Genomic DNA, 11,131 nt, shown 5'->3' with positions numbered 1-11,131 from the left:
TTATTGTGCAGTATTTTTTTTATGTTAAATTTTTACGATATACAACTTTTCCATTGGACGAGAGGTCGGTCACTTGATCACAAAATTGACGTTCAAAAGTGTATGAACGACACAATTTGACTCATGTTCATACGCTTTTCACGAGACCGATTTCTTGAAATGACATACACTGACGGACTAATAACGCATTCTTGGGGGAACCCTTGGGAATTCCCTTGCACGTTTACATAGAGAAGCGTTGTTTTCTCATTATTTAGACCCTTTAATCTTGAACTTGGCGTTTAGTCATACATTGAGAAACGTCAGAGAATCTGACTGCGTGATCGTTCACCAATATCCTCGCTACGACCGATCCTAGAGAACAAAACGACAGATGCACATCCAAACCTTCCGTGTCTAGACTGACAGTGACAGTCTACAGCAATCTACGAATTTACTTTGGTGTCTATTTGACACATTTTTATAATCCCTTTTCAATGATCGGCCAGTTGATCAATGATGACTAATACATGTAACCGCCACAGGTTCATTAACAACTTCGGAAATATCTCCCTTCACGTTTATCGCGTCAGCCATTTGGACGTCTTGTACTTGATGTACATCTCAACAGACCTTTCTCCTCCAATGATGACAGTATTTGAAACAAAAGGCAACAGATGTTCATGTAGGGGAAGTTGAGCTAGCATACACTCATGTCACCTCTCTTTTTGAGGAACTATTAAATTCCGCGATACAGGCTGTCAGTGTAAACATGAAGGTACACACACTAAATAAAAGTGTGTATAGATCCAGACCTAAATCCTTCCAGGCAAAAAATAGTGATTAATAGAATTGACTTTAGCCCCCATGGGAGGCTGAGATTAATAGGTGAGGTGAAACGTCGCGTCCAAGATTATTCCACTTACATAGCAACGTGCATGGACGTGTGTGTTTCTGCTTGTACTAGTCGGACTGATGCCGATTTATAGTGCTCACTGAGATACCATGCCGCAGTTTAACATGAATACCCCACTCAGACACAGTATACTGACTCCGAGCCGACCAGTCCTTGTTTTAGCCCCTTAATGCCGAGCGCCAGACAGGGTAACATCAAGTACCATCTTTTATCGTCTTTTGGTATGACACGGCCGGGTATCGAACCCCGGACCTTCCGCTCTGCGGGCGGACGCTCTACCACTAGACCACGGAGGCGGTCCTGAATTTAATACAATGTTCCCGTCACTGACCAATACGACATCGTTTTGTTAACACCCAGCCAGGTTGTTACCATTACAGCTGCTACTGCTGCTTCAAGACAGGACCGTTCTCATCTGTATTTGACAACGATATTTCCAATGAGACTACAGATGAATCAATCACAAGTGAAAAAATGATATGTTTACTCGTAAATAACCTACTTTCCGTTACCTCCCCGTTATAAGAGCTTGTTCGTGAGTCCAGTGGTTAAAGAGTTGGCTCGTCACGCCAAATACCCGAGTTCAATCCGAACATGGGTGCAATTTGTGAATCTAAAAGCGGGATAATACCCTCCTCAACCACACCTTATACCATTACTGTATTCTATTTGTCATTATAACTTTCCTTGTTTAGAGAATCAAAATTACAATATATTCACCACCTCCATCGATTTAAGTAACCAAATTCAGGCCACAATAAATTTATCATTATCTTTTCTTAAATAAATTTCCAATATAAATTGAGACAGGAGGCTTTATATAGTTAATAAATATATGTTTTAAAGTTTTGTTCTAGGCATTTGTGTACATTAACTGTCGACGGGTGTAATTGCATGCATGCATGTTTGACAGGAGTCCATGGTGGATTTCATCAAGGAACGAAAGAAGCAACACATGAAGCGTGGGCGTTTATTGGCTGTGGGTCCTGGTGATGTGAGGCGGGCAGTGATTAAAATGTAATAATTAATTCATTATGGTTATTATATGGTGTATTATAGTTATCAACCTAAAGCTAATAAATGTATTACCACTAAATGTAACGTATTTGTGTTGTCACGATTGAATGACTACGCATGAGTACAATTTATGCGCAACACAAGGCAATAGGCAGACTATTCATCCTGGTCATGCAAGCCGTCATTTCCCGTACATATCCGTTTATCCTGCACTCTACCGCCGTACTATGACACAGCTCGCTCGTGGTGACAAGGATGTATAAAGACTGTTAATCATACACTTGGTCACTGGACATCTGGGACAAGAAGTCATATCGCTCACATAGTTAGTTAGTAATTCACATACTGAGTAACCAGCAGAGTTAATATTACAGTGTTACTGAACCCACAGAACACGTAGATACCAACGAGGACTTCGTCCTGCCAGGAATCGTTTGGCTACAAGGAATAAAGGTTGACGTCAGCTGTCTGTTTGGTGAAGTGTAGTGAGGTGTGTGTTCACGATGTACTTTCTGAAACGTGGATGGATACTTCTCACTCTGACTGCTGTTTGTGAGTATATACATGCTATACGACTACTACCCTTGACAACTGTGCCCACAAATAATATTGACACCACACCACCACCACATAGAGCATAGGTTTCCCCATAGCCTAAGGGACACAACTCTGCATAGTTAATTCCGGCGCCATGACGCCTGGAACACCAGTGCCCCCGTTTAGACAGAGACTTGATATGATCTGATGGTGACGTGTTTGCGGGCGTCAAGACAGCGGATCTTGTTTTATTCCTGTTTAGTGTCACGATTAAGTTTATTTCAAGCGATGATAGAAATCTTTGATAAATGTAAACTACATGACATCTACACATAGGGTATTTAGACACCGTTAAGTACATGTATGTCTGCTGGTGTGTATTTGTGTTTACTGCGCAACTCGAACGGTCGTGTATCAGGCGTCCTTTTGCGACTTATTTTATGAAATACTCTCGTCAAAGTGAACAGTTGCAGGCACGAATCGTAGAATAAAGGTCAAATAGTCAAAGGCTATTATATATCAAAGAACACGTGAATCAATTCCTGCTTGTTGCTCACGTCAAAAGGCCGCAACGTATTTTCACTAAGACGTCCCTGCTGTGTAACCTCGTTTCGTGACGTCATAGGGCCATGTAACATCTTCAGTGGGAATATTGCTCAACTTTAAAAAATGAGGAAAATACGTAAATGCGCACATTTGTATCCATTTGCTGCCAAATAAGCACCCAAACATGTGGAGATTAGGATGTTTTCTTGTATCTGAACGTTTTATCCTTACGTGGTTTAATACTTTAAAAAGTTAAATAAAATATATTATACTGTAATGCAAAATTGTAAAGTCGGTACAGGGTTTCCCTAAGTGTTTCTTTGGTAAAGTAAGAATTTGACACAGTAATGTAAAATTGCACCTTGCGAATTAAATACACACTGACCTTCTTTTTCTTAGTTAAAAAGTGTAAGGAAAAACACTTATTTCGGACTAACTTAAATACACTGAATTCAGACTAGCGCAGCGCACATCCGTCATAATGTGATCCCATAACGTTAGGATATTGGAAACATTTATCAATGTAGATTGAGTCTGATGTGGGACGTTTACACCGAAATTAATTGCGGAATTGATATTCGCTCACTTTTAACAGTATGAAGTCCAACATGAAGAGTCGATGAAAGCTCAAAATCCATATTTAAAGGAGTGTTTTGTATTGTGAAATGATATTAACAATTTTAAATGGAAGCTGCTGGTCATGGATTAGAATTTAAGATTCCTTCGGCTTGTGATCCTTGGTATGACAGCAGCTTACTTAGTCTTTGGCCTGCGTCATTGAAATACTGTTTAAAGCGGCGTTAAACTCAACTCACTCACTCATGCAGGCGTCTAATTAGCTGTCTCAAAGATTAAATTGTGTAGTGTTTCAATCGGGCAATCTTTTTCAGTTTCTCGTCCCATATTATATATTATACATTTTCAACAACAACATATACAAAACGCATATTTCGCTTCAAGGTAATAACAATGTCATTTTTATGAATGAAGGCATAAATGTTGAATTACAGACGCACTGTGCGCAGTTTATGAGAATTTACATTCACTTTACTGCAACGTATCTTCATGATTTAAGTGTTTAATTAAAACTGTTTAACAATGCGTTTACAAAATGTACGAGTTTTCGTAATTCAGAAGGATTATCGGTACTTGATCATTTATCAAGTTCGATAATATTTGATTTGACCTTCTAAAGTATTTTGGTGAAAATGTCTACAAAGATTATCAAAATATGGACAGGGTAGTAAATACTGATATTCGTCTGATAAATCATTCTTATTACAATCACAATTACAAGTTTTGCATTTGTCTTCGGGTCAAATATTTTCCCATCTCCTCTTATTTATTGCTTATGTGTGGTTAGTGGATCTTATCTTAATTATATCAATACGGGTAGATAATTCATAACTTTTTAATTTTATTTCATGTCAAATAATCTATAAAATAATGCCTGTCGAAAAGTATTTACTAAATTTGTCCATCTGACATAGATGTACGTCAGCAGAATATAAATTTCAACATTCAATTTTTCAGCCTATGCCTTTGAAGTGTGCACCGAGTATAGGAATTTACGTACCAGGACACTGACGTGTGACGATTCATGTTGTGGGTCGTTTTCTTCCAGATATTGTTGGTAAGTATGATTGTAAAGATGCATCACTTGTGACGTTAAAGATCATAACAAGCAGACAAAGTCATGATCATTCCTATCCCAATTTACTCGCATTATTTTATCCGCATAAATGTGAAAATGCAGTCACATACCAAATCAGATTACGTTGGTTACTATGGTGACATACCATAAAAACTTCAGGAATGAATTCAATGTACGAAACTGTGAAAATCAGTTACATTTTTAAGCCTGTTATCTAGCGAAACGCAGTTGCCGGTAGTTTCACAAAATTAGAGTGATAACAAATTATTTGCAATTGTCCCTCGTGGGGGCCGATATTGTCTTTCACAAAAGCGACTTCATTTGATCGGAGGGTCAGATACAGCGACAACGTGTCTTCGATGGCATGGGAAGTTTAGCAGAGATGTGGTATGATTAAGGAAAGTGTTTTGAGTGCTGCTGGTTTGGCAAGAAACAAACATTTTCTTTTTACACAAAGGGGGCACGGCTGGCCCAGTCGTCTAAGGCGCCGCGATTCGCTGTGCAGAGTTGCGTCCCTTGGGCACGCCAGAAACCTATGATTGTGGGTTCGAATCCCGGTTCGCCCCGATTATGTTTCTAGGTTTGTCAGCACCATACCCGTGCTCGTGGGTTTCACCGAAGTGGTAAACGTCTAAGACCTGCATCACTTCGGGCTTTCCTCCAACATTAAGCTGACACGCCGTGATATAACTGGAATACTGTTAAAAGCGGCGTTAAACCCAACACACTCACTCACTCACTCTTTTTACACAAGCTGTGTGTGGGGCGGGTGATACGGTAGGGCAGGACATGCTTACCTTTTCCGCGAACACCTAGTGTCATCACTAATTTTTCAGTGATCCATTCATATGATTTTCACCGCTTCTGCCAATGGAATCTGTTACTGATACATATACTCGAAGCTGTTTATTCTCTGCCGTTTATCATACTATCAATCACTTGTTTGTCTGGCCCAGGTCCGGGCGTAATAGATCCAGTTAGCATTCCAACTGTTGAACTAATTCGTGTTTCTTCTAGCACCACCTCAATCTCCACCCGCACCAGGCATGCAGTGTCAAACGTGATTATCGGGGTGTCCGTGGGTTGTTCACTCATCTTGATCGCCATAATCGCAGGAGTAGTTTTGTGCTGTGTCTGCTGCTGTAGGTCATCTCAAGGTCATCGAGGTCGCGTCGTGACCACCAACCAACAACTTGCCGTTGTATCAACAGGTACTACACATGCTCCATCAATATGTATAATCCATCAATATGTATAACCCATCAATATGTATAAGCCATCAATAAGTAGTAGATACGTACGGTACGTAACAGCTTCAATCTTTAATTATACTTTTAAAAGGAACAACATCACTATCGTTGATGAATCAAGTGGAATACCAGGAAGATAGTACCAGTTCAAATCTTTGTGTGTTGGTGTTGCTCCTCAACGTGGGGTGTGCTATGATGACATTTATGCATTTTTTCTTTGAAATTTCCTTTCTTAAAGTCTCTGAGAATGTCAACTTGTTTCACAATTAAGTTTGTTTGGTTTTCTCTTATTACGGGAAGTATGTCTCAAACTTTAAGGAAATATTTTTTTGTCATCTTAAGAAACCAAATGTACGTTTATAATATCGAAAAGACTTAATCACCAATCGTATCATTCAGTTGTTAGTCTCAATACAACGTTTCTACATAAACAGTAAATGCGAGTGGAAGTGTGTGCTGCAATCTCATTGGTTCAAACCCGACCGGACTTGTCACTGCCTATTAATACATTTCTTGTTAAGTATAATGTCCCTATTTTGACAGCAATCATTTAGTCTGGCGACATGAATTGGAATATAACCGCTGGATTGAATCGTTCATGAATTGCAGTTGCCTTTTACAATATGGGCATATTCTCTTTTATCGGAAATAAAAATACTAGAAACCGTGAACTATATATAGTGACCACACATGTGAGGAAGATGGTTAAAAAGGTCAACTCATAGTAGTTGTACATATATCGGGGGAGTATTGTCTCTTAAAACTATCATTGGCATCACAAGCTATCAATCATTGCCAACAGCAGTGTGGCTTTATTCCCTGTGATGACATGTTTACAATATTGCAATCAACAACTCCATACCATTGCCCTGGCTCTGATGTTGGCGAACTTCCCGTTATGAAGACATTGAAAAAGTGACGTTTGTTAAAAGTTATTTAAGACTCATTAAATAGGCATGTAACAACATGGAGCATGGTCAGTGTGTCCCCCTGCAATATGATTGCATGCCAAGAACGAAATACTACTGGTGCGTAAAACTCACCTCACTCACTCGCTATTATGAATGTGGTGCTTTTAGATAACTTTCAAAATCACAGTCGAGTAAGGACATTCAATACTAGTGTTAAATCTATACGTTGCTTAAATCTGAAACTCTTAAATAAATGGATAATATTCACCTAATCATACAAGTTCATACAATTCTTTTGCCATTTATGATATTGATATTCAGGCGCCGCGGACCATTACCAATCACCACATGATTTTATTTAAAACTTGTATGACAATGTTACTATTTTACTGCTCGATAGTTCTTGAAAGAAAATATATCTTAATGTTGCTATGTGGTGCTATGCTTGCTTTTCAATATTCTCATATATACGAACGAGCAGGCTTGTACTTGTACAGAGGGTAGTATTAAAATATGACATGCTTCTTATCATTACGAATTTGGCTGCTCTGTTGTTTTACTATATGCCTATAAGGCTGATGCAGAATAACTGATTGTCGTTGACAATGTGAAGTAATACCCTTACTAGCCTCGCTATAAGTAGACTCAAATGTATCCTTGATCCTTTATCCAGGTACAAACCCCACCCGTGCTGCATATAATGCAGGATACATCTACCCATCTCAGCCTGCTCCAGGTACGTACTACCCCCAACCTGCAGGGATGGCACAGCCTCCACCACCCTACTCCCCCGGACCAGGACCAGTCTATGACCCAACACCAGGACAAGCCGTCTACCCAGCACCTGGTGGAGCGGTCCCTCCCTTTACACATCCTGATGCTGCTCAGCATTTTGAAAACAACCCTGAACCCACCAAAGCCATAACAGCCAACGTTTGAATTAGCCTACAGTGGTAGAGAATCACTTGGCTGATGAACAATATACTTCTACAAAGACATATGTTGCATGAAGGTGCATCTGAAGTTTCCTAGACTTCCATTGGACCCACCTAGTTTCTTATACCATCACATTGAACTATATTTTGTGGACGTTGATGACTGAAGTCCTCAAGTTGCTCCATAAGCTTTATCAATTAGACTGATTTGACTAAAAAAAAACCCTGATCGGGCCAAGGCATGATATTTGCCCCTCACCCCCTATTGTATTGCAAATCGAACATATTTCTTAAACGTCTTTTCTTTAACTGTAAGCTGAAAATATTCGCACTTGTTCACAGCATACGTATTTCAAAATTAACGTACAGTTTCTAGTTTTAACTAAATAATCAAAAGCTATGATGTAGTTGGATTTCTGGTCCTTCCCTTTTTGTGTGGTTTTGTTTACCTGCCGCCGTCGCATGGCAGGAGTACGTCTTTTATATCTAAATTGCTCGATGAGCGGGTGCTATCGGTAGAGCAGGTCACGCTTACCCTGATCGTGAACACCTGGTGTCATCATTAAGTTTCAGTTGTCCATTTATATATGTTTCACAGCGTTTTAACCTTTTATGTAGAATGGGATCCGTTTCGTTTGAGACTGGTTATTCGCTTGCGTTGGTTATTTTTATGTTTACAAACCCCTGAATGGATAAATGTGCAACTATCTTCATCAAAGACATTTCTTCCTGGCGTTTAGACATTTAATAACGTTGTCAACGACTAAAACTCTCACGATAAATATATTTTAAGCCTCCATACACAATTATCGGCATGGAAATGTTATTCACCCTCTTCATCGAGACTCATGTGTTGTTCATAAGTGTATTCAGAGGAAAGACTAGAAGAAATGCAAGTGTATAACATATCTATTGTTCAAAACGTAGTTTTAATGGTTTATCCAGCCTTCATTAGATTGAAAACGATTAATAGACCTTTTCGTCTATTTGTAGGATACACAGGCTAACATTATTGATGATATCATTTGACATATATAACTTTAGCAAGAACTATGGTATGAAAGGTAAATTAACTTCAGTAATTTTGAAATTCAACACCACTGTTAAAGTTTGAGTTGGGCGAGACAGGCTTTAGTGTCTATTTAGTGTTAAGTGGAACATATATCAATTAAATTTTTTTATGAACATAACACACCTGCATGAGCGAACATCATCACCTGAATTGTCCGCATGCTCATTTGTTTATTTGAAAGCCACAGTAGTGATTTTATATATCAACATTGTCTTACAGATTTCATGTGTTCTTGAAGGTGAATTGAAAACACAATCATGTTGTTTTTAGTGTACTGTTTTTCATTATGGTTTATTATTTTATTATCTTTTTAAAAATTGTATGTTCAAGCAATAATTACACTATACATGTATGTAAATATTTAATTGCTATTCGATGTAATATGAAATACTAAAATATTTATGAAACCTTTGATGGGCTAGTGATTTGTTTGGATATATTTCATGTCTTACATTGTAGTTCTCTCCTTGTATGCGTTATAAGTACTTAAAACCGAAGCATGGAGATTCGTACAATATGCATTCTTGTAATTTCATATAGAGACTTATTACGAAATTATTGTATTAATGTATAGTTTTATTATAGCCTAATATATTACTCAGATTTGTATGAATATGTGCGTTTGTTATTTAAAATATTACGCAGTAGTATTCAAGATTTGTATAAAATATATATGCGCAAGTTTAAACAATTACATTTGTTTGTTTAAGTTTGTTTTTTAACTTTGATCCCTAACGACAATGATACACATATAACAAGTGCGCGTTTTTCACAATTGATATATTACAACTCCCCACTTGCTGGAGCACGCGTATCGTCTTCCATGTATTAACATGTTTTCTGTATTTCAACATATCTGTAATACAAATGGCTTAAGTGTCATGTGCTCAGTCTGTCAAGAGGACAGTGTATGATTTACCCTACTTATTTCACGAAAGAAGGCGTATTGCTTTTGCTTTTTTCTCTGAAAAACAATATTGATGATGCTTGATTGACGCAAATGAACATATAGAACATTTTAATTAAATACATGCATATGTATGAATCTCATTTTATGTCTATACGAGATCTTGTTCACATCACGGAGAGGATCATTTAAAAAACACACCGTCAAATGTGTCTATAAAATAGTTTATCATAAACGTGTCATCTCCCGGTATCTGCATGCAAGGACATTCTCTTCAACACATTTAGCTCGTCATCGTCTGATGACGTCACGTGGGATGCTATTGTCACTCCTCTGTCTGAGCTCACATCATTTCTGTCTATCGAGTTGAGGTAGTGTTTCACTGACCAGAATCAGTTTATTCTCAGAAACCACAAAAGGTGGTACAAGAGCACATTACAATATATAGTTATGCATATGTTCAAAAAGCAGACAAGATGGCAATTAATAACAACATGTGGTTACCTAGCATTTTTAATACTAATGGACATTTTTACAATAAATCTCGATAATTTTTTTAGATCCTGTGTTTGTTGTTGTTGATAAGAGTTTTACAAATTTTATAATATTTGGCCATTCAGTGTAATATGATGAGAGAAATGTTCGCCTCTCTCTTTTAAAATAATTACATCTGAATAAGTAGTGAAATTCATCAGCAATAGATGGGGAATTACATAATTTACAAGTTCTATTTTCCTTTGGAATATTTTTCCATCGGCCAGTCTCATTAGGTAAATTATGATTACAGGTTCGAAATCGTAGTATTGGAATTGCTATTCGTATTGGCAATAGAAGATATTTATCGAGAACCGGAGTGTCCTTTAAATGTTTATAGTATAAGCCTTTAGAACTAGACTTAACGTCACTTCTCCATTTTTGGAAAAAAGTGATCTTTAAGTATTTGCTCTACTTCTGACACTAGCCACTTTGTTGTGCAAATTGACGGATTGTTAAATACATAAGATAATCCAATACTGTCTAATATATCCATAACACATCTAACCCAGGAACTTGTTGATGCAATAGTTTTGTTCCCATTAATTGACAGATATTGATATAACAGCTGTGAAAGTTTATACAGACCAGTTTGATATGTAAATTTGTGCCAGAAAGATATCATTCGTTTACAAATTATTATTCTTAATGGTAGCCTACCTAATTCGCCATATATCATATAACGAGGAGTTGAATTTCTTAATCCTGTGATGAGTCTGAGGAATTTGAGGTGTATTCTTACTATAATTTCTAAATTTTCAAAGCCCCAGATTTTTTAACCATAAGTTAATATTGGTAATACTATCGTATCAAAAGCTGATAATACACAGTCCAAAGGTAAATTTAAATTTCTTGAGGGATTATCACTGAGGG

The 11,131-nt window shown here is 37.6% G+C and overlaps 1 protein-coding gene across 1 annotated transcript; it reads left to right on the top strand.

Moving 5' to 3' along the window:
• The first annotated feature begins 2,111 nt into the window (after positions 1-2,111).
• On the top strand, positions 2,112-10,283 carry LOC124147552 (protein shisa-5-like). Its single transcript, XM_046518184.2, has 4 exons — positions 2,112-2,464; positions 4,529-4,628; positions 5,667-5,860; positions 7,484-10,283. The coding sequence occupies exons 1-4, from the start codon at positions 2,416-2,418 to the stop codon at positions 7,747-7,749; spliced, it is 609 nt and encodes a 202-aa protein (XP_046374140.2). The 5' UTR covers positions 2,112-2,415; the 3' UTR covers positions 7,750-10,283.
• Positions 10,284-11,131: the final 848 nt, after the last annotated feature.

Source organism: Haliotis rufescens, unplaced genomic scaffold (assembly GCF_023055435.1).
Source record: "Haliotis rufescens isolate VD_foot unplaced genomic scaffold, xgHalRufe1.0.p SCAF_7, whole genome shotgun sequence".
NCBI classification, from domain to species: domain Eukaryota; kingdom Metazoa; phylum Mollusca; class Gastropoda; order Lepetellida; family Haliotidae; genus Haliotis; species Haliotis rufescens.
Note: the sequence above shows the minus strand (reverse complement) of the source record. Positions and strands in the feature narration are given on the sequence as shown.